Genomic DNA, 24,958 nt, shown 5'->3' with positions numbered 1-24,958 from the left:
CCCCTCCTTTTTAATTTTTGGGTGTGCAACAGCCTTATACCTATATTTAATTTGTTTCAGGGCCTTGCTACTCTTCTGGCTGCCCATACTATTAGTCCTGATGAAGACTCGCTGGCCAAGGTTTAATTTTCCATAAGGCCTCAAAGACGAGTCGAAACGTCGACGCCATTTGAACTTTTTTCCTGGATGTTGTCATAAATCCCTTTCATGTGCAATATAATTGTGGAAGCATGGTCTCCATAAGAAAGTGTTTTTGAAAAAATATTATACGCCAGGATATTTTTGAAAAATTGTTTTTTGATATAAATTGATTGTTCATGTCTCTTAATTGAAGCACTTTTTCACTCTATGTTCTTTTTCACTTTTCTATTCTAACACGCTATATTCAATTTCGTGCACATATTCTAGTTTGGGCAACCGAATCTCTCTCTGTGTGTATTGAGATAGCTATAATTCGTAATGAATTAAAATTGCCCTGAATTATTGCTGTTGCTTTGTTTGAATTCGATTCTGATTGTAGTTTTGTTATCATTGAATGTATTTGGGCTAAGTAACTGTACATGTCCCAGAACTAAGTGAATAATCTCTGAAGTAGAAGTAATTGTCTGAGACCATTGTCTTTGAATAGCATTTACTACCCGGGTCTCCTTGACGTTCTGGGTCACCCCATTGACTTAATGGGTACTCCACGATGTGTCACAAAAACTCGTTAGGTAGTGCCGTTTGCACTGATTTTTAGCTCCGGGTATTTGTCCTGCGCTGGAAAATTAGCACGAATGGGACAATGTGCAGCGCAAGAGAGATCTGGTTTTTTCTGGCGCTCGAGTAGATGTTCTATTCGAGCAGCAGCTTCCTCAACATGAACAGAAGTTTTCTCAACACGAGCGGTAGTGGCCATCCGCGACCGCTCTTGTTGAGAAATCTCACTGAAAGGTGGTCTGGAGTAAGATTTTCATTGCTCATGTTTGCTAACTTAATGTTGGCGATCACTAGCGAGGAAAAAACTCTGCTATGCGGAGTTATTTGGAAGTCTGCTCGCTACGTGGAGCGTGTAGTGGGAAAAACTCTGTAAATTCCGCGAGCGGAGCAGAATTTCACACCCAGTCCTATACATATTGGACTTTTGGATTCAATGCAGTTGGAAGAGGTCTATTTTTAGATGTTGATGGAATGATAAGAGGCTGGGCCTAGGCCTTAGGTCAGCATGGAGTGACTTCCACAGAAAAGTAGATGCTCCTACAGCTTCAACTAGTGTATGCCGCTGAAAAGGAGCTGGTGTTGGTCCAACGGTAACCGAGCTGCATATATATACTTCTTCTTCCATTCACCACTGCGCCCACTACTTATGGGCATTCTGACTGCGACCATTTCTTCACCAGTTCTTACTGTGGAATGGGTCACCAGCACACCTGGACAGCTAGGTAGTCACTGCACCCTCTTCATGGAACTGAATCTTCATTTTTTAACTTCTACGGCTATTAAGATGCTCAATACAACACCAGCACTCATCTACCAAACTGCTGCAGGTAGCTTCACCAAAAAGTGGTTTCCTTCTTTGGCAGTATAGGTGGGATCACTGACAGGGAGAGCCAGGGAAGGATCAACAAAGACTGAATCTGCACTACGTGTTAAAAGTTAATACTCACAGCTGCACAACCAACCATTTTTGAACAATGTATTTAGTCCATCTTCTTCCTTTACCTTCTGTGTCATGTCTGAGTTGTATGTGGGGACTATGACATGCTGGGTGTTGTGTGTCAGTTACTGAGCGTAAAAGACTCAAGGAAAATATTTTGTAGCCCAAAATGGATTCTGACATTAAGAGATGGGTTTAGAAATGCATTTCTTGTAAAAATTCTGAGAAGAGATTGAATTTTGGGGGGGCTCTCTCAAAGACATTTCTTTTCATATGGCTGAAGCTGATTCTGTTTGGGAGAAGGTCAGCCTTGATTTCATTGGTCCTTTCACGTACTTGTCTGAGCATGAACGCTTTGATGCTGTCTTGGTGGATGCCAAGTCACGCTCCTTTTAAGTTGTTTTGTGAGGAATATTAGCACTAAAACCACTATTGCCTTGTTAGAGGAAAGTTTTAGAATAGAGGGTGTTCCACTTAAACTTGTCACCGACAATGGCACACAGCTTACTTCCTCGAAGATGGATTCCTTTTTGACTCATGTGGGGGTGAAATATATCTGTACGCCCTTGTACAACCCACAGGGTAATTTTCAAGTCGAAAGAATAAACAGACTTATGAAAGCAGGGGCGGTCTTAGGCATGTGCAAGCTGTGCACCTGCACAGGGCCGCCAAACCCCAGGTGCCGCCACCACGCCATTAAAACACCTTCCTGAGCTCCGGGGGCTCGGCCCTGCCTGGATCCCCTTTTCCAAGGCCCCCTACCTACGCTCCCTGCCCAGGGCCGCCATGAGCCTAGAGCCGCCCCTGATGAAAAGTACCATGGAGTTAGCCAACAGGGCAGGGCAGAATGTCCAAAGTGCTGTCAAGGACATGCTGAGGGCATACCGCACCACACCCAATACCGCCACTGGTAATACCCCTTTTGAAATGATGAGAGGTAGGAAACCTTCCACTAAGTTGTGCTCTTCTTCGATGTGGAAAAGTGGGAATTTCTCTCCCCCCCCCCCCCCCCCCCCCCCTCCCCAAGGACAATGCTTTATGTCCCAAAGAAGTTTTCTTTAGAGTAGGAGACTTAAAGTTAAACCAGCTGGTGTTAAAGCTGGTCTTTCAAAATGTCATGGTCCTTTCAAAGCCATTCAGGTGGGTCATAATTGTTTAAAGTTGGACAATATGCAAGTCTGGAACATGGAAATGGTGGCTCTGTTTCCGAGGGATGGTGGCAGTTTTTCACCTACAGTCTCAGACTTACCTTTGATTGATACGATGCCTAAAACCTCTAAATTGCCTTCTCTTGAGATTATAGGAGGCGATAAATGTGCTGATCAATATACTATGTTGCCTTCTGGAAGACAGGAGAGAAGCAGGAGGTGTGTGGCTCCCTCAATGTGGCTCAATGATTTTGTAACTCGTTGACTTCATTTGTCAATTTACGTTGTTGTTCATCTGCTGTGTTGTTTTGTGTGCATTGTTGTTCATTTGTTGTGTTGTTTTGTGTGGGTGGTGTCCTGTGTGTGTAGGGTTCCTTTTGTGTGTTTGTTCGTTGCCGATGTTCTGTCATTGAAAGAAGGGGGGATGTGTTATACTGAGTATTTAGTCTTTCTTCTTCCTTTACTTTCTGTGTCATGTCTGAGTGGAAGGTTGGGACTATGACATGCTGGGGGTTCTGTATCAGTTACTGACCGTGTCAGTTGCTGTCCATTCCCCTGGCATGGGGTTCCTGTGCTCCATTAATCATGTGGATTGAATCTGCCTGCTCTCTGTGTCATCTTTGGATGGAAGTGCCTACCACAACAAGACGTACGACTTGACACGCAGTCATAAAGTACATATTTTGACTACATAAACCTCACATTTTATCAGGGCTATGGTTATCTCGTTTCCATTCCCCCTGTGAAGATACATTTAACAAACGTGGACAAATACAAACTTACTAAAAGCGTAATTATTTGAAATTTGAGTAAGGGATAATCAATGTACACTTTTCGATTTGTCCCTTGTTTGATCCTTGACATTTCACCTTTTGAGGTCACTCCCTTCAAAGCCTTTAGTTCCCAGTGGAATAATAGATATTTCCAGACGCCATTAGTAGCTACACTGTTTTTTCTTTACTGGTTATTACACAAACTGATTTTCAAAACATGGTACATAATAGAAATAAAAATTGGAAACGTTGATTTACTTTGCATATCCTGATTAGGCAATGTGAAGAAAAGTGCAACGGCAGCAAGTCTGCCCCGCACTAGAAAGTAACTATCACACTGTGCAGAAAAGTCTGGTGGCTTCGGGACCGGAAAAGGGGGGGAGGGGGGGGGGGAGAGAATAAGGTGGGGGGGGGGGGGCTAATGCACCTGCTCCAAGGATCTTAGTTTGATATCATGGTCACAGGCTTGTATCCCAGTGGGTCCACTCAGCATGTCATCCTCGTAGGTCAATAAAATGTGTACCGGCGTTGAGTCGAGTAACAATCTCTTACTTCAGAACCAAGATACCCCTCAGAGTGTTTTTTACATACACGTAATGTTTATGATAAATGCGTACATAAATGAACCTGTTGCTCAACATTCTCCAGCTATGTCTCTCTGCACCCCTTCCTCTGCCACGCTAAAACTAGTCTTCAGAAACTGGTCGTATCTGCCTTCTAAATGTTGCTAAAAAAACAGACAAAAGAGTCTCCTTCAGTGCCCTCTGAAACTGTAATAAAATACACTGCCCTTTTCAAATCCTGGAGGATCACGCGCCCTCCACAATATCAGTTGCAGTGCGAGGCCTAACAAAGATCGAGCGTTGATATTTTTTACACACCGCCTTTCTTTGTCTCGAAGCTACAATAGAACCCAGGGCTCCAGTCGTGGTAGACGGCGTCCTCCACTTATTTTACCGCGTTTTTACCGGTGGATGCCGTCCCCCCTGCCTGCTGCCATTTCTCCCTTTCAAATGTGGTGGTGCGTGCTCAGTGTGAAGGCGCTAGCATGATGCCAAACATGACAAGATAGCTACACCTGATCCCCAGGAGGTCACGTCTCTGTACTATACAGACTCTGTCCAATGTCTGCGCTGATTTTCATCCACTAAATTGCACGTTTAATTTGTCTCAGGAAACTTTTAATTCTGGGGCGAGATGGGAGCCCATTCACAACGCTGCTCACGCTGGCTTCTCTGATTCAATCGCATCTAAGGGGTGAGCGATTGAAGCCAATGAGACTGATGGTGTAAGCCAGCTTTCGTGACGTCACGTCCTGTTGTGACGTCACTTCCGGTGAGCCCACCTACCTTGGAGCGTCACCCCAATTCTTTTTTTAGGACTTGTGCCCTAATAGAACCGGTTTGCCCCTTTAGGGCTCATGGCATCGTTTTCACCGGGGTTCGTTCCGCAGATCAAATTTAACGAGCATTGGCAAAGCCGACTGGTGTGGCTTAAATATGCAAATGCATGCAAACGCAGCATGCCATAATAAGAAAAATGTCCTCCACCTCTGTATTCTTTCTGCCCGCTTGCCTCTCATCGTGACACCACTGGGATATGCTCTTCAGGTGTTTATATTCTCTGGACCTCCTGAGTCTACTCAGGGCCGGACTGGGAAACAAAACCGGCCCTGGCAAAGTGCTCGCCCCCCCACCTCCCCCGCGGGGGGTTGGGGGCGCCGCCTAGCTCTTTGCCAGGGCTGGTTTTCTGCCGATTGTGTTACAGGGACGATTTTGCAGCTATGCTACAAAAACGAACCTATAACAAAAACGGCCCCCCAGGGGCCCAAAACCGGCCCCCACCCGTGCGGCACACCAGGGGATTGCCTGGTGCCCACTACGGCCAGTCCGGCCCTGAGTCTACTGGGCCAGAAGTAACCAAGGCTTATCCCATAGGCTCTGCTTGACTCATAGTGACTTCTGCCACCTTACCCTGTGCTTAGTTTGTAAACAGCTAAGTGCCAGGTCCCTTGTCAGGAGGCCTCTTCAGATTTCACCACCCATTACTCCTGCCTGCGCTGCCAATGACAGTACGTACACAACTATTAACTATCAAATTCACACAAGTGTGACAATTCAGACTATTACAGGCACCCAAAGCTACAAGAATGGCTTGGGAGGCAGGTATTAGTAATTTTTAATGTAGATTGAATTAATGAACAAGTGTTGTTCTGCTCATCTCTAAATTACTCAAACAGCACCACCATGTGACAGACTGTCATAAGTGCTGGTGTAAACAATTAAGTGCCAGTGCCATGCACCGGAAACAACCGGCACAAATTAAGCACTGCCCTTGTCAGATCATGGAGAAACCAGTATTGGCACCTGATATGGAGTGGAAGGGCATATTTGGTTTTATCTGGGTCGAGGTTCGTTCAGTCTCCCAAAGCTTCCCCCACAATTTGTGGTTTGAGACTGAATTATATGGGTATTAAGTCAGAAACATGTGTTATATTTATGCATTTTATGCTGACTCAATCTTCTCTGTAAAGATGCATTGCAAATCGCTCAAGGGGTGGTTCTTAGCAGCGGTTTCTCCATTGTGGCAGAGGAGCGTCACTCCCCCCCACCACCCCCGCCAGCAGATGCAAAACTTGTAAAAATAAAATGATGCAAAAACAGGTTTATTATCATTTTATTTTTCTTTGCAGGGCCGAGTCCTGGGGGCGGAGCCATCATGGAGGAGTGGTGTGCACTGCTATAGGTGCGCATGTGAGTTTGGCCAGCCGTCTTAGTACGACCAAACCAACATGCACACTGAGATATTTCCAACTTGAACTGCGTTGCTGGGTTGAAGACAGCAGACTCAGGCTCCCAGTTTCTCTGGTAGCGCAAATCCAGGCCAATCCATGTCAGCAGCATGAGAGCAGTGTCTGGATTGGCCGTAGGGGAGTTTGGGAGTCTCAGTCTGTGCTGCAGTAGAGCGAGAGGAGCAAAAAGCGGCGATGCGGCGGGCGGCAGGTCATTTCTCTTTTTGATTCTTATATTTTGTGTTGTTATTTTTGACATCTGTGCCCCCTGCTACCTCGCCATTTTTCCTTGACACCAGCCGCTACTGGTGGTTCTCTGCATCATTGGTTGATGCCAGCTTTTCTTTCCTGCCTGAGGATCAGCCTCTGATCTCTCCATTTCTGAGGCCCTTTAGCAGTACAGTTCAATCCACATTGAGCCTGGAACCCTGCCCTCGAACAGCACCTGGTTGAAACCTGCTAACTACTCTGTGGCTCTGCAGCACCAGCTGAAAGGAGGGCGGTGGGCCTGGGTATCCTGTGTTGCTGAGACTGGATCCAGAAGAAACCCTTTGTGCCTGCTCAATTGGAATTTTCCTTTTTTATTTAGATGCTATTTTATAATCACAGGGCATGAATGGATACAGACAATGCACAACATTTCTATGGTGTTGTAGATCCACTTCAAAGCTTTATTTGTTTCCAAATGTAGCTGGCAAAACTGCCGGAGATTTAAAAGCTTGCTGATGACAAAGTACCTTTTGTGGGCCGTTTATTCCATACTATTTTTGTTTTAGTGAGGATGTCATTAATTATAAGCATTCTTCGTGTTGGCAAGTATGTTCTTCAAGTAAAATGAATGAACGGTCATTTGCCGTTTGTATGCCTTTAATTTTCCATTCTTGTTCATGTTTTATTGCAGGATTTGGCCATAGTTAAAAGAAAGCATAGACTGCAAACACGTTAAACATAGCCGCGGGCGTGCATTTACGCCTTAGTTTCTTTGCAATCTGTGATCACAAATTGCATAATACTTTTGGCTTGCTCAATATTCTCTGCTTAAGTAAATAATTTAATCTTTTTATTCTTGTGCCAGGAGTTTACCAAAAGCCTTACATCAGTCATCTTGGGTGTGTGTGTGAGCACACCCTATATTATCAATCTGGTCTACCTTGCTAGAGGCTAACCACCGCTGCATAAAAATGTGCCGCTTTAACACACGCTCCGACAAGGGGGAATAACCAGGTTTAGAGAGTTCAGCCACCATCCTGGATGATCTGATCCTTCCTGATTTTAAATCATTTCCCAAAAACAGAGGCTTCAAAAAAGAGGAGGGGTATCTCTAATCTATTCTGCAGATTGCTTGAATGCATGTTCTACAATAAACCTGAAGAGTCCCTTCATCACAGCTGGGGTATATCATCCTTCAGGTTAAGATCCCACCTTCTTGGAAAAAATCCTCAGGAAGGCCTTGTATCTGAAGACCAAAACTCTGATAATCTTACTGGCTGGTTACCTCGACATCTGGAATGTTCAGCCTGACTCTGAACCAGCACCAGACCTCATTGGAAACCAAGACGCCATGGGATTCAGACAGATAGCTGGTGGATTTATGTTTTCGGGAGTTCACACTTTAGTTTTCATGCTCATGATCCATATCAAGACAACAAACCTCATGGTGCAACCCCGTATATGGTTGAATCTTTCACTATTCGCCATCTCTCACATGTTCTACAAACTTACCAAAACCCAAGCAACTCCATGCGAAAGCTCAAAGAAAAATGAAAGAAGGAGAATTTATAAGGACCATACAACCAATTGAGGAGTGGGCTGCAAAACATATTGGTCCATTAGGTCCTGCTGAGAAGATTTCACCAAACTATTAACATGCAAGTGTTTTCTCTGGAAGACAGCTTAACTTAGAATGTCTGTGGTGCAAAGTATTTTCCAAGGAGGATAGTGGCACACTGTAAGAGGCACAGGACAGTCTATCATAATGCCATGAAATGTACCAAAAAAGCCTACTACGTAAAATCTCCTTCAGGCACTGAATGAAGCAAAACAAATCTTCACTATCTATCAGGAAATTATCAGCTAGGAACTCTTAATGACTTGTTCCTGCGCCTTCAAGAATTCTTTGACTTCACAACATCTAGAATTCGTACCCACTCATCCACGAACCAGCAATGAACAGTCACCATACCCTTCCTTCGAGTACCTCCATCTTTTCCTTCAAACTGACGGAAATCAGGTACCGAACCTTGCCGGCAAAATTAAAGTTTCAAGCTTGCAGGTTGAACTGTGCCATGCTGCTCTAATGAAACTGTGATTGCCTATTCTCACGCCTGCTAACTCAAGCATGATGAGCACATCCCCATGCAAGGGAAGTGTTCCTAATGAATTAAAACACAGACATTTAGCTCATGAAGTAACCCATAGCAACCCCTCACGATCTAGGAAGTTGTCAGCCAATTTCCAACTTGCTTTATGTAAACAAAATCACAGAGAATGTGGTGACAAACTTTAAGAATACATTGAGCTTAACCATCTCCTCCTCTAGCAAGATCAGAATTAAGGCCCATGTGAGTACAGAAAGGGAAGATCTGCCTGGATGAAGGGACTCAGGAGGTGCTGATACTCCTGATCTTTAGTCAGCCTGTGATGCTATGGACCAGGCAATTCTACTGAAAGACTCAACGAATGGTAAAGTGTATCGACATATCTTTCCAATGGATTCGCTCCCGTCACCATAACGAAAGCCAGCAAGTGTTTATTGGATTAGAGGAAACAGTAGGAAGGATAATGCCGTGTCCCTTATGGCCCCATACCACTAATATTCTAAATGAATTTGCTTCCACATGCAAACATACTAGACAGTCATGCACCATTCCAATCCAATTAACCCTTTCACTGCGGCGGCTATTCCGCCGCAGTGCTAAGAGGGGAGGGCGGGCGAGCGGCGGGCGCATGCTGGTGAAGGAACCGCTCCGTCACCAGCGTCGGTTGTGCTGTGCTCATGACGGAGCGGTTCCATCACGGCCCCGCCCGCTCAATAGAACGCTCAGCGCAGGCGCGGAAACTGCGCCGTGCAGGCGTGCCAAGCGGGCCGTGACGGAACCGCTCCGTCATCAGCACAGCGCGACCGCGGCTGATGACGGAGCGGTTCCATCCTCAGCAGGGGAGGGGTTAAACAACAATTCGAGAAGCTATACAAACATCAGAAAAGGTCTAAGGCCACCAATTACAATGGACAAAGTATATTTTCTCTTGCAGAATAGAGTAAAAGCAGAAAACCTGATATTGGAAGGGTCAGACCATGGAATATTTTCGTTTGAACGACCCAGAAGTCTGGGATCTTGCCTCCACTGTCCACTTCTCACAATGTTAGAAACATGGATCTCATTTTTGACTCAGATGTATAATTTGCCTCTCCACCAATGTTGTAAATCAGCGTACTAAGTCTATACTATTCCAGACCCATGAAAAACATTCCACAGATCAGAGTGCCATTCCTGACTTCCCCTCTAGGCCCAGTTGTGTGTTTCTGTGTAAATAAGGGTACCCCAATGAACCTCGTTCCACTTACTTGATGCACTGGGAGTGTTTAGAAATAGACTAACATTCCATAAAAACTACATGCAATCCTATATGTAAACTATTCATTTGTATTTTTTAGTTCTTGATACCCTACTTTTGCCCTTTTATCGAGCTGTAAATAATAAACTTTATAATTACCAAATCAGTTTATTGATCATCGAAGGATGAAAAGAAGGGTTGGTTTTGATGAACTCTAACTGATCACCTAGTAGTTTGACAGAGCTAAGCAGTAAGTGTTTAACTCTCTGGGCGATCATACCGACAGGTTTAAAGGCTTTTATTTCCATTATTCTGTTTTAGGGAGAGGGTGAAATTGAAAAATGGCTTCTTATTGAAAATAATGAATACATTCTAGATCTGGTTATAGACAGATTTAGATATCTGTCAGAGCTTTTGTACTAAAGAAATAAAAATACAACAGAAGGATCTTTTTGTCAGCCCTCGTCAGCCAATAGTTGCTTTGATTCCACCTCCTTCAGCCATTCTTTGATGGCAGAGTTGTTCACTTTCTGCATCATGCAAGAGTGTCTCATCAATATGGACTGCAGCCATTCCATTGGTGGATTCGGTGGATTTTCCACCTACATAGTGCTTTATTACAATGCCTGGACTTTGAAGAGTCTTTGCTTTGCATTTGTAGGCCATTGCTATCATGTATATACAGGCAGGGTGTGGGAATTGCACTCCGGGCCTGTCCTGAGAGCCTGATGTGGAGCCTTCACTAGTACCTTTAGCACGGGAAGCTTACAACAAGTTGCTGCCAGTGGTCAGAGCTGGTCATCCAACCAGAAACTTAATGGTAGAGCTGTAAAGACCAGGCGGTCATTTTGGATCAGAGGTTTGTGAAAGAGATGTTGGAGGAGGCCACGTTTCTTCTGTAACTCAAGTTGGAATGGCAGCGACTGCCTACCAATGAGCACATGCAATAATGGCCATAATAACAGAAATTCATGCAGCTTGCCAAGGGTAATACAAATATTCTCATCTTAAAGATGATAATTGGCCCCTGTGCTATTTATTCATTAAAAGGAGTACAATTAAACCTAGTTTTCTCTAAAGAAGCATTAATTCAAATTAGTCTTGCTTGCTCGGGGGTAAGTCTTGCCATACACACCTTTTGAAAAGACCATCAAAATGACTTTATAGACTGAGCTGATTTGGCTCACTTCGACTCTGCGTTCTCTTTTAGTACTACCTACCGGGTCGATAGAACCAGGTCTCCTGAGTCCCTGCTGCTGCACACGTTTGATGGTTTTCATGGTGTGCTTTTACCTACTGTGCTGCAGTGACTGAGGGTGTCCTTGTCCCTGACTTTGGGCAGCTGATTGAGGAGAAATGGAAGAAGTAGGTGGTGAGGGGCCACTTAATGTAAATGTGGATTTCTCTTTATGGAGAGAGCTAGAAAAGCTCATGAAAACATAGGAAATGTTCAGCACACTTTTGGATACTGTAGGGGCCAAAGATTAGTGTCTTATATGGTGTTTTTATATGAGGAAAGAGGCAAACTGTGCAATATGCAAGGCTGTGCTCCAGAGCACCCCTTTAGTTAAGCTTGCCAAGCCTGAGGCTCCATTTTTGTGGGACAGGCCACGAGAGAGGTTGCACTCCAAACTGTGACACTCAAACCTGATAAGAGTGACTTTAAGTGCTTTAGCAGGATGCTTTACTGATACTGATGGGGAACACATTTTCCTCTTGTAATGGCAGGTGGGGCTCAACTTCAATAGATCTGACTTATATGTGCTAACACGGATAAATGCTCTGCTGCACAAAAGAGCATACATTATTTGTTGTGCCTTTCTGTGACACCTGTTTTTATTTTAACAAGCTTGCGGTCCTGTAGCACAAGCTTGGACAATAAGCACAGAACGGGGCAGGTTGACACAGCACAGATAGTCTGTGCACCTGAATGCATTCTTCTGTTTGCATGCGTTAGCACAATATAGCTAGACCTATTGGCCTTGCCAATGTTTGTTTAAAGTAGACATCATTATCCATGATCCAGGCATTACAGCGGGTTTGATGAGAGGAAGGTCTGAAAGCCTCACTGTAGATAGTGCAGTGTCAAAGTTTAAAATTGCTTTAAAAAGCAGAAGAGGACAAATGTTGAACAGGTGCAAATACATAATTTTCAGGTAAGAAATAGAAGCAAGCTGTTTGAAAACTGACTTGATGGACGTGCCGCCATCTCTGCTCTATTTAAAGTACTTTTGGCATGCAAAAAATCTTTCAGTTTGCATCCAAGTTCAAAGGCAATTTACAAGAATGGAAATAGCCCGGGAGCACATTTCAAGCCCCGCCCAAGGCTCATTTTCTCTAACAGTTAAGTAGAGTCAAGTTATCTTAAGAACGTGTTCGTTCAAGGAGATACATATAAATACTTGCCAGATGACTCACAATTTCCGACAAATCTCAGAAAACTCAAATCTTACCCGTGGTCATTAAAAGTATCAACCAAACCGGTTTGAGGATGACAACGTCCTATCTGTGTTGTAAGTACAGACTACCCCAGTAGGCCACAGTACAAGAATTTGTACGCTCAAAGTGCAACGTGTCTTGAAGCAGAGACTGAAAGCAGTGAAATGCCCTGCTGTGCTACAGTCTCCTCAACATACACCTCAGTAAGGGGCAGCCGGAGGGGTCAACTCCCACCCCTGGGTTCCCTTTTGGTTCCGCTGGCAACGGTGTCGCTGCCCAGGTCACGGCGACCACAACAGTAGCAGCAGGAAGTGACTATCAGCAAGGCTGTCGAAGCCATGTTTATTTTCTTTTGTTTCCATCACTTGCCCTTCCCATAATCCCTGAGCAGTAAATTGGAGATTGTCGATGGGCTAAAGGTGGGATAAAATGTCACCCGTGTCCTGTGACATGTTTGCATGGTCAAAGGGGGCATGGTGTCATCTCTGCCACTCCTCATATTTTGGGCGTTGAAGTCCATGCCCTTTTGGTGGTCTTTTGATGAGGGAGAGGGCACAATGCCAGCTGCACCTGATCTATGGATTCCAGGACCAGGCTGCTAATTTATTGGAAATTCTACTTTTGCCAGATATTCGCGCTCCTTTGGAGGCCAACCCTTAGCATAAACATGGCTAGCATGAAGCAGTGAATGCTTCATATATAGTTTTTTTATTTTTTATTTTACAGAGTTTTATATAGGGCGAACTTGACCCGAATCGTGGATCAGAGTGCTTAACATAGCACCAGTTGCATTACATGAGGACACATTAATTTGTGTTAGGCACGGGGAGATTAAGTGATTTGCTCAGAATCTCAGGATGTTCAGCGTCATTGCCGAGACTCGAACCGAGGGCCATATAATCAAGAAAGGGCGATACATTATCGCCGCTTTTATCGGCAGGAAACTGCAGCTAAAGCGGCGATAATGGGCTTGCTAATATGCCCTTGTGAATTCCCATAGAAGCCCAGGTTCTGGTGTTAACCTGGGCTTCCACTGGAATTCACCAGGGCATATTATCAAGCCCATTATCGCCGCTTTAGCGGCAGTTTCCTGCCGATAAAAGCGGTGTTAATGTATCGCCCTTTCTTGATAATATGACCCCTAGTTCTGCGGATTTGAGGTCGACTCCCCTAGCCGTTAGGCCAACTCCTCTCCCAATAGTTGCAAACTGCTTTGATGATTGAGAACATGGGTTGTATTATAAAAGCTGAGCATTCTGCTTTAAGTGTAGCTTGCACGCTTTGCCCTGCTATGGCTGTGGTTCAAAAAACACCCTTCTGTAATAGTGAAATGCCCTCCCAGTTAAATATTCTCAGATGTAATCGAGGAACCTACTTCGCCCCTGGTACACCGACTAGCGAGCACTCATAAAGTGGTGGTCATTTCTTGTCTCTCCTGGGAAAAGAGATCCTGCGTCCTTGACGTCACAAGGTGTGCAGTTATGGTCTACACCTGCTTCCACCGGAGAGGTGACCGCCCACCGTATAAAAGCGGGCCACGGTGTACCTGCACATACCTGTGCGGTGCAACCAGTACTGTAGTAACAGAATAGTCACATGTGACCGTACATGTTCCCTGGCTTTTGAGAAGGGCCTGAGGGCCAGTCTAAGGGTTGGTTCAGTCTTTGCCGGCTCCAGCCCTTGTTGTCACTCTCCAATGGCGCGCGCCTCCACCAGCATACCCTGACAGAGTGGCGGGTAAATCCAAGCCCTGATATGTTGGCACTAAAGCATGTGTGCAACGTGTATGTAAAGTGGTATTTCAATACTCTCATCATTTACCAATTTTACAGGGCCAACATGCTTTGAAATCACAATTTAGCTTTACATTTCTCAAAATATCTATTGCAAGTACCGTGAAGGCCCCTGCAAAGGGATCACCAAATCTTACCGAGTTTTAACAAATTTTACTGATCTCATATGAATTGTGCCATTCCTACTATTTTCCCTTTTTTTTATTCATTTCTGGCGTCTGGAACCGTGCCAACCCCTCTCCAAACTCTTAATTCACTTGCTAATCTACTTGCTTTTGTAACGTCCAGGTATATTCTGTCTCGCTTCTCCCCCGACTCCTTTATATAAAGGATTTTTGAAAAAAAGTATGCCTGGCTTTATTGTTGTTTCGTTATTTAAGGGCCGCTTATGCTGCAGCATCGACGCTCAGGAATGCACCATATGTGAGTAAAGTTTGTTCTCACTTTGCAAGCTGCATCTCAAGAATTTTGTTTTCTTCACAATCATAACGTCTGTTTTTTTCTGATCTACTGGAAGGACGAGTTTTTTGCGTGAGAAATAAACTGCTATGAACTCTCTCAATGTCACATCCTGTTATGAAACTGTTAGGAAAGTCTCATGTGAATCTTGGCCCAATCAAATACCGTAGGTGACGCAAGGATGGTTGCTTTGGCAACCACGGTCTGGAAAGTGCAAAAGTGCATATCTGCCCATAAGATCTCAGATGGCAGGATTCCATGGACTGGGGTTACTGAAACGAGTGCGTTTCCTGATACGACCTAAATCAATCCTTGTTACAAGACATTGCTCGGTGAATAAAGGCCACTGTTTGAAACGTGAAGGGCAACTAGACAAAATTACGACGTTTGGACAGGTGGGTGTCATTTTGACACATGACTTTGTCTGCGCGTCGCCAACAATGACGAGGACACAGTCAGATGTAAAATGGAGTGTGCTCAAGCGCCCAAACGCCCTCTTAACCCCTGTCACGTGACTTGGGAAATTGATTTAGGGGCCCTGTACATAGTAAGTGACGCCCCTCTAGGAACAAGCATTGGAATAGCCAATAGGTCTCGCCTTTGGGACCTTATAAGTGTAGCCATGCAGCAGATTATCCCCTATTAGCATGCCACACACCCAACATTTCTAATAATCGTTCACTTTTTATTTAAAGTCGATATGAAATGAGCCAAGATGCGTTGGAGATCAATGGGCAGCATGCCTGGAGTATGGGTGCCAAAGCGGGACGTGGCAGGTGTAATGGTGACAAACACACACGTGTGGCTATTGACCATGGCAGCATTATTATGATATATTGAGAGGGTGACTGTATAAGAGGGGGGCATGCTGTATTAATGGTGTTGCATGGTGCAGCACTGCTTGCTATTTACTTATAGTTCATAGTTAGAGGCTTGCCTGGTCTTTTCCCAAATCCCTTCTATTTTTTTCTGGATTTTAACAATGAAAAGGAAGTATATGCGATGCAGAGCAGTTATCGTCATGTGTGCAGTGAAGATAATCAGTGCCCCGGTGTTTTTCCTGGCTCAGAATACAGAGGGAAAGAGTGTCGAACAGTAGGAGGGGGTTAAGAGAGAGGAGTTGAGGACCTGTGTCAAGGGTCCCAGGGAGGCGCTGCAACAAACAAGCCTGCCCCGCCCTGTTCATGGGGAAGGACTCCCCTCGAACTCATGCCCGGAATGGAAACTCCGATGCAAAGCGAAAGCTACCAGCTTGCCCTGACGCTGGGGTGTGCAATAAAAGGGCTGCTTGGCAGGTCAAAGTCTGGGCGTTGCAACTCCCAGTGCTCAACGTGTTGTGTGAAAATGAAACGATTGTTGCCACAGTCCCACCCAGACAGGACCTAGAAATACCTTGCAGACGGCATACTATACATTGTTCAGGGCAGCCGTCCTCCATCCGCGGGCATTCGGTGAAACCAATTATAAACCGCCTGATTACAAAAGGACGTGGTAAATTTCCTTGCAAAACAGTGTGCCCTGAAAGCCACTAGCACTATTTTCACAACGTGGCAAATGGTCTAGTTACAGGGGGGTTCTTAGGCCCTATGTCTATGCTGGAGCAAGTGAATCATTCTGAACTTTTATGTAAATCACATACCAGTATTTAAAGAGCAGTGGAATCAAACTGGCAACAAATCACCAAACCATAGGAAGCAGCTGAGCGATTACATTCTGAAATCAAACACGAGCAATACTGCCACGTAGCATAAACAGCCTTGTTAAAGGCACCCGCTGTGAAAGCTAAAAAAAATGAGGAATGCAGCTGCCAGCCTGCGCGCCGCTGCTCGCTCCCGAGAGCAAAACGCTGTGGGAGTGAACATTTGAAGAAGAGGTGGGACATGCACCCGCCTTTGGCCATTTGTGTGCTTTCATTATTGAAAGGCCAATCAGATGTATGGGAGGAGTCCGACCCACACGGTGAAGTTTTGAGCCCTCACAAGAAGCCTCCAATAGACAGCGCATGTGTGCTGCGCTAGGCTCGACCTAAAAAGGACTGTCCCTACAGGGTGTGTTTTTATAGACAATATAGTGTGAAGTACTCAGCAGGAGTCAGGCCATGTTTATCTTAAATGTATTGTGTTCGCACAAGTTGTTTTTGTTCTCCTTTCCTTCACTTTTATGGAAATCTTCCTGCTCTATTTTTTATTGCTTTGGGCACCACTTTTCTTCTACAACCGAACAAAGCAATTATCCTCTGTGTATTTCCTAACGCCGTCGCCAGCCATGGTAGCTTCTAACTGGAGGATTTTATGGTGGGTGATAAAAGTCATTTTTACCAGATGCAAATTCTCTAAGGTGACGAGTAAGTGAAGGGATTGAGACAAGATTTTCAGTGAGTTAGATGGTAAAAAAGACCTAAGATTTATTTTTATTTAATAGTAGTTGTATGTAAGATGGGCCGTACCTCCCACCGGCCGTATCATGATGGGCTGCACTGTTACGACCCTGTTTAATGCGTCTACAGTATGTAAAGTGAATTCATTTAATCCCATATGTCTTTGAGCGAGTGCTTTATTGTGAGACCGTAAAGCTCGGAAACTGTGGGTAAGGATTGTCTCTTTCTGTTTATGACCGTCACATCCTTACAGCCGGTGATCATGCTCTGTTAATAGGAACATATTTGGCTTTTTAAGTAGGGGTTACACTTTGGTACAGGGGGTAGTGCTTGAACCAAAAAGCCTCATTTAGAGATTTGGAATAATGGTGCCAAAATTCTACAAGGACAAAGTCTCACTTGTGGGGGTTGCTTAAGTAAACAGCACTGTGTCTGATGCAGGGCAGGTTCTGAGGCACTGAGGCCGAGAACGGTCCACTGCATCATTGTAACTGCTGTTCTTAACTTACCAACAGTGGGGCCCATGTACTTGCTTTCATGAAGGCACATCACTCTTGGTACACCAAAGGACTGGCTGTGTTGAAGTTGCAGCAAAGCAGTTTTGCTTAACTTGCTCCCTTCTCACCTGCTTTGCTGGTTTCTTTTGTCCTTGATGGGTAAGTGAAGAGTAGAGCAGGGGGGCTGCAATGGCTTCTGCATGGGGGTCCAGTCACCAGGTGTGGGGTGGAAGATGAGGTTGAACTTGGCAGAGGGAATGTATTTTAGGGCGTTCCATTTGATGGATGTTGGAAGTGCCACAAGCTGCATTATGTGGGCATCATCCAACAAGTTAACAAATGCATCCTTTATAGGGGTTTTTATCATTGATTTATTCCTTGGGATTTGGAAATGAGTTTGCAAGATGTTGCTTTCATAGTTGGAGCATGAAATTTAGATGAGATCAGGTGTCTTGGAGCTTGAGGCTGTCGGTTCCAGATGGTTAGGATTTTAAGTGCAGTAAAAGAGGCATCCAGGTTATGTGTGGGGTTTAGGCCTAAAATGTCTGTTGGGTGAACTTTGATCAATTTGAAGCAAGCGTGCATTTTCTGTCATTGCTTTTAAGTGAGGGAAGTGGGGGAACGTTGTTTCTTGGGTTGGATTTGTGTGATGATGTTATGTCACAACAGGGGCACCTCCCAAGTCAACAGCTAAGACATGGGGCACCTCTTCCTGTCCCAAGCAGGTGCCCAGGAGCGAGGGAATTAGAAAGGAACAATGGAGCCGATCAGCACAGGGCCTGCATGAATGGAGACAAGCTCCCTATGAAGAACAGGACCAGTGTAATAGAAAATACAACAATAATACAACTAGAATAGCATCTGTATCTGTCTGTGGGTGAGTTGATGTGACATTGCATGAGAATGAAATAGTGGGGATGGTGCCCAACGAGGGACTGGATCCAGTCGGTCTTGGGTGAAGTGTTCTTTGATGTGATGTGCCAAAAGCAGGGATTTTCGGCATTTCCCTTAAGGCCATACCGGCACAACACAGGGCTCTTGTCCCTTTCTGCTCTTCGATGAAGGCAGCTGGGCAAGGACAATCTGGATTGTTTCGTTTTTTAGGGACACCAGAGGAGGAAGCACTATGCCACATGACATTTCTGAAAGTTAAAGTAGACTGGTCTTGACCAGGAAGCATTTTTCTGTGCCCATTTGTCCTGCCTTTTAGTAGCTCTGAAGCTCTGCCAGTCCCACATCTCTATCTTGAGCTCAGGCCTGCAGTCTTCATTTAAACAAATGTATTTGTAGTCACAACTAGGCGTAGACATAGACGCAGGACTCACGAAGAACTCCTCAGAGGAGCCCAGAGCATGCTACTTCCTTTTTTGCAGCTGATCAGTGACATCGAAGTGGCAGTGCCCAGATCACGGATGCCGGCCAGAAAAAGTGTCCGTCTTTCTAAAGTGATATTTTAGGGCCGGATACAAAGGTCTGACTGTTTTGATCCTGTCGTTTCAATGTTCGTTCTGGGTTGTATATGTCTTCTCAGAAAAGAAAACGGGGGGGGGGGGCGGGCGATGGCCAGCATGTACTGTTTGTTCATGGTATTATCCCGAAGCGTATTGTTTTCTGCTGTTTTTCTCAATCATTCTCCCGTACTGTTGCTTAATTGCTGGTTCGTCGCCTGCCATCTGCTTTTGATAGATTGTCCGCGTCTGATCCTTCTTATCTACAAAATTTAAAATTAACCTAATTCCTCCTTCACCCGGTGGTCCCTCTTTCCATATGCCAGGTCCTGGACACTTTTCGCATTTGTTGTTTGGGACTGCTGGGTTGCTCTATCCTTACTTTTTGTGCTATTAATTGCTTCGAGGCCGGCCAGTGTGGTTGTGGGCCCGTAACTGTATTCCTCTGATGCACAATAAAGGTTTCAAAAATTAAAAAAAAAAAAAAAGAAAAGAAAACGGGAAATAATGCTGTTTCTATGAAATCTAGAGAGAAGAATTTCCTTTTCAAACACTCCGCCTCAACTGCTCCCCAGGAGCAGATTTTTTCGGAAAAGGAACAAAAACAAATTCTATTTAGAGTTCTCATATTACTGTCCTTGTTTAATAAGAGCACAGCTGGAGTGGCATGGGCGGAGGCGGCCTGCAGGGCCCACGAGGGAGTTTATCTGCAGCCCCTCTCTTCTTCCACCCAGAAAGGATTCAAAGTGAAAAAAGCAAATGCAAGCCCGCATCCGCCGCCCAGTCAGGTCGTTATAATCTTTCTTACCAACATTAACTGCCGATAAATGGCTTATTTAAAGTGAGTTAGAAATTGATATGCACTTATTACACCAATTGGGCCAGTGAATACAATACAGCCAATTGTACATAACAGGGATTGTGCGAGTTACTTTGACGTTTTCTGAACGTATTAAGTACTTTTTCCTAGAGCCCCGTGCCTCATTGCGGCTTAAGCCTAGCTCAGTATCATTATACTCATTACCATACCGTCGAGGGTACTTTATCTTGTATATAGATAATGTTGAAAAACATAATGCACGAAAAGGCAATGATGGTTTGTGTATTTCTCTTATTTGCTCTGCATCACAGGTATTGTGTGGCTTTTATAACCGAAAATTCATTTGCTGCGGGGAAATTAAGAAACCTCCTGGAGTTACAGATCTCATTTAAAGGCAGCAGGTGCCTCTTGTGTAATCTCAGTTACAAAATGGAAACTGGTTGTGTGCTTCGCACTGTGTTGCCTGGGAGAGCCTAAGTGGAGCTTTACTTGGTGCAGTGTATTTTTGTGCTATTTTTTGCTGATCAGAAAAGTGGTGTACGTAGAATGATGCTGTAAATGGGCCCCTGCTTGCATCACAGTCGAAATTGACATTCTTGTGAACCTTAGGGATGTCTTGCTTCCTCACATGCTCTCCTTCCATGTCCACAGAGCCTGCAGGATTCACCTTTCGAACCCTCACCTTGACGTGATGAAGGAAGATATATTGTATCACTTTGATCTTGGGACAGGGACTCATGATTTTCCTGCCTTGTTTGGAGACGTAAAGGTAAGATAGTCTTTGTAGCGTGCAGACTATAATACCACTAACAAGGATTAAATAACACTTTTTAACTCAATCTTTTCAGTTACTAATAAACCAATGATGCAGTCTGTGTTTCTTTATGATTAAAATGCAAAATATAAACACTTCAAGACCTGATTTTAGCAGTAGTGTACACCCTATGTTATGGTGTCATAAGAGCATGAAAACAACCACCATAGGATAACCTAAAAGTGTGTATAACTTTTAACAGTCTTTACAGTGTCAGTGATAGGCTTACTCTAGTCATCAATAATTAACCTATGAGGATATGAAGCTGGACATGCCTGTTATATATTATAAATGGCAGAAAACTCATAATAAAGCAAGTCCGGTGATAGATGCCAATCTTCCAATGTATTGAATTGTATATATTCCCTGTATAGATCAGGTTGTAACTGGCTCTGTTTGGGCTTCTTCTTTTATGGACATGTGCACCAGAGCTCAAGCCTAGCTCCCAGAAGCCCTCTTCTAGCAGTCTGTGAGAGTAGTGCACATCCATGCCAGTCACATAGTTACGCTGCTTGGAGTAGCAATCGTACCTAGCGGGCTCTTAGGGACCACGTTGATGTCAAAGAGGAATATCTGGATCCTTATGAATGGAACTGATTTCATATTGATTGACAATTACCACAGGCAATGCATTTAAGGGGAATACTTTCATAATTAACTTGCTGAACTGTGTGTTGGGACTCTGGTGTGTGATACAGGAAAGGACTGCTCCTATCAGACCAGCAGGCATTGGGAGAGCAGAGAGTCTCGTTCCAGGAGACCGTAGAAACTAGTCTAAATATCTAAAAAAAAGAAGCCTACAGTCACTGCAGGGCATGCATAGGAAGTTCGCTGAAGACAAGTTGTACAAACAAGAGTGCCAAGGTTCCTACATTCACTACCTTCATTATAGTTTGTCAAGTTTCAATATTTTTACTCTATTGCTCGACGCCCATTAAAATAGTCTATCAACCCAACAAGTACAGGATTCTTTTTTGGGACCTCTTTTACTATTTTTTTACCCGTCAAAATCTAGTTAATAAAGCATGCAATAAATATTCTTGTCAAACCTTACTTTTTAAAATGTTACCGGTTCCTTTTTGGATCTTGATTTTTTAAAAACGTTTCTAGATCACAAAAATGTGAATGTTTTCCTGATCAAAGTTTTAAAGAATATATCACTGCTTCAAACGAGGAAGAAACTGTGCTAAATAAAGGTTGCAAATCCTTTGTTGCCTCAGGTTAATTGGTTTTATTTTGTGCTCTCTCCAAAATAATAAAAATACTTTTCACATTATGCATTCCTACTTATTTTCACTTGTGTTTAAATGCCATTATTTATTTACTCCACCTTATTTATGCTCTTTAGTTTCAGTAATGACTCTCTCTAAAACTCTTCGCTCTGCCACTTTATTTCTTGTATGTGGTTCATGATGCTGAAATGGACTTCCTGTCCACAATATGATTTCTATCCTTTCCATGTTTAAAATATTGCTGAAAGCTGACCTGCCTGCCTCACCCAACCAAACTATCGTAAAATATGTTATTATCTTTGCATACATTGTTCTGTAGAGCGTTGCATTTTTCTCCATCACATCATCAAGCACTATAAAAATAAATACAAATGCATGTGTTTGAAATTAAACCAGTTACCAGATTATAACTTCTGTACCCTTTGCAAAGTTATCTCACATTTTACTGAATGTATGCATTTTGTTATGTTTGCCCCTCAGTTTGTGTGTGTTGGAGGTAGCGCATCCAGGATGAAATTCTTTATTCAGTACATAGCAGAGGAGTTGAAATTGGGAGATCCAAAGGCCGACATTCCAAACATCTGTGCAGGAACAGACCGCTATGCAATGTATAAAGTAGGACCTGTTCTATCAGTTAGCGTAAGTATTACAGATCTTTTATTTTCAAAATTTAGAAGGAGGGTTTGCTAAATAAAATATGTAAATTGTATATAAAAATATTTATTGAGGGATATGTAATTTCTTAGGCGCTGCTTTCTGCTAATAAGCCGCTGTCTGACAACAGTATTAAAACTATAAATGGAAACTTAAGACCCACATCATTAGCATTGTTATCACAAAATATTACAGTGCAGCATTACAATGACCTGAAATAAAAGTTCTCTGGATTTTTGTGAGGTAGTGTCAGCAAGCTAAAGTAGCATAAACTAGCAATGCAGTAAAAGTGAAATGGTTTCGCTCCTCGTTATGTGCAGCCCAGAGAAGGTTTTTTTTTTAAATTATAGTTTTTCACCTGACAGTGCAGTCACTTGCCCTTTCACACATTCACAAGATTCACAAGGGCAATGCATGCTCACTGACATCCTCTTCCCCCCCTCACTCCTCCTTAGGACTGCCCTCTATAAACCAATATGCCTAATCACTGGTCATCACAAGTACAATCATGTCACCCTCATGCTTAAGGATGTCCACTGCCTACCACTTCCAGCACTAATAGGGGTCTAATTCACAAACTGCAATTTGTAGTACATTTACAATAGTGCTACTTACGTATTACAAAATGTTATTCATTAACCTTGTGTAAGTCTATACCTCTGCGGCTCATATTTTTTCTATGTGGAAACATACATCCTGATTACTGAGATCGCTGCCAGGGCCAGACTGACTACCGGGCAGTTTGGAATGCTGCCGAGCTGGGGGCTGATTTAATTGCAGTTGGGGCTGATTTCGTTCATGGAGACCTGCGTGTGCTTCGAAATAATGAAAGCAAAAAAGAATTTTGTTTAGTACACCCAGGTCCCCATCAACGAAATCAGCCCCCAGCTCAACAGCATTCCAAACTGCCTGGTAGCCAGTCCGGCCCTGATAGCTGCACACATATATCTATTTTTTATTAGTAAATGTGGAAGGGAAGAGGTAGTGGCTGGAAAATGGGAAATACTCACTACAAAATAGGAGTAGTTTAGGGAGGGGTAATGGAGGGACTAACCCACCCACAAAACTGTAAGCCCATTGCTATTCACAAACTGCACTTCTAAAGTTACTAAAGCTAAAATGTACCAAAAAACATACTTAATTGTGGGTTTGTAATGCGCTAGAATCGACTCCCGAAGGAGTATCTCTGCGCAGTAGACTGCTGGGGAACCCGTCCTGGCTTTCCCTGTGAGATGGTCCCTACTGGGTATCTCCAAGGTGAAACCAGGCATCCCCGGCGTATGTGGGGGGCCGTTGTGGAGATGAGGCAAGCTAATGCCCAGAGTTGCCGAGTGTGATCACTGGTTAGAGTATGCACCGAGGCGAGAATTATCGAGTCCGCTGACCCTGGTCCACGACCCTGCCGCGTCGGGAATTGAACCCTGGTCCCGAGCCGTTCTCTGCTTCCGGGTCTGCTGCCTCTAACCAGTGGGCCACACCACTCCACTTTAAACCAATATTGAAGTGAGCCCAGAACTAGACTACGGTACTCCAACACTGTGCCATAGAAAATAATGGAGGCTGAGACTTAAAAAAAAAATCCATAGAAAATATTGGTAAAATAAACTGATTTCGACTTAAAAAACAAAACAAATATGAATAATAAATACATCTTATTTGTTGGATATATATATATATATATATATATATATATATATATATATATATATATATATATATATATATATACATATATATATATATATATATATATATATATATATATTTCAAATATATTTTAGTAGACTCCTTTAAATTATATTACATTTAAATTTTGATTTCTTTTAAACCATTTTTTTTATTTAAAATGAATTTGATACATGAGTTTTAGTGATTCTTAATGCATTTAAATGAAAATAAATATTTTACTATAAGTTGGAAGTTTTTTAGATAGATCTTTATATATAATTATACATTCATTATCTATATTTAAAATAATTTTAAATGTACCTTTGATACAATAGTGCTGTAACATTTTGTATGTGCTCTAGGTTTAAAAAATATATAAAGAGTGTTCATATTTTTATTTAACATCCAAATATTGTGCTACATTTTTTGAAAGTGTAATTACATTTTGTACTTTTCCCCATACTTAACCATAGGGAGTGGCAGAGACCACTGCCTACATGTGAAAAGTTACAACTAGCAACTTTACACTCATACATTTGTCCCCCCTTTGCTTTTAGTGGGCGTGGACATTTAAGGCTACACTTTGAAGTACCGTTTCATTTGGAAATGGCGAATAGCCAAAAGTAGTAAACTTACTACAAAATGTAAAAAGACCGTTGCACATGAGTAAATATTTGCATATTTAATTTTTGTGAATATGCCAATGGAGTTCAAATTATACTTCAGAGTCATTCTCAGAAACAAACCAGACTACCTGTTCTAAGCTCATCTCTCCCTACATACAACACCTAGGTCACCTGCAGCTACATCCTAATGAAACAGGAAAACCAGCAGACAAAAGAAAATTAAACAAC

At 43.3% G+C, this 24,958-nt stretch overlaps 1 protein-coding gene across 3 annotated transcripts in view; it reads left to right on the top strand.

Annotated features, from left to right (window-relative positions):
- UPP1 (uridine phosphorylase 1) overlaps positions 1-24,958 on the top strand; it is a 117,325-nt gene that overhangs the window by 44,480 nt on the left and 47,887 nt on the right. For all 3 annotated transcript variants that reach the window (XM_086964893.1, XM_086964895.1, XM_086964894.1), the window contains exons 3-4: positions 20,388-20,505; positions 22,263-22,421. In XM_086964893.1, the coding sequence (XP_086821019.1) occupies positions 20,388-20,505; positions 22,263-22,421 (277 nt within the window). The remainder of the gene's footprint in view (positions 1-20,387; positions 20,506-22,262; positions 22,422-24,958) is intronic.

The sequence above is a fragment of the Lissotriton vulgaris genome, chromosome 4_1, assembly GCF_964263255.1.
Source record: "Lissotriton vulgaris chromosome 4_1, aLisVul1.2, whole genome shotgun sequence".
Classification (NCBI taxonomy): domain Eukaryota; kingdom Metazoa; phylum Chordata; class Amphibia; order Caudata; family Salamandridae; genus Lissotriton; species Lissotriton vulgaris.
Note: the sequence above shows the minus strand (reverse complement) of the source record. Positions and strands in the feature narration are given on the sequence as shown.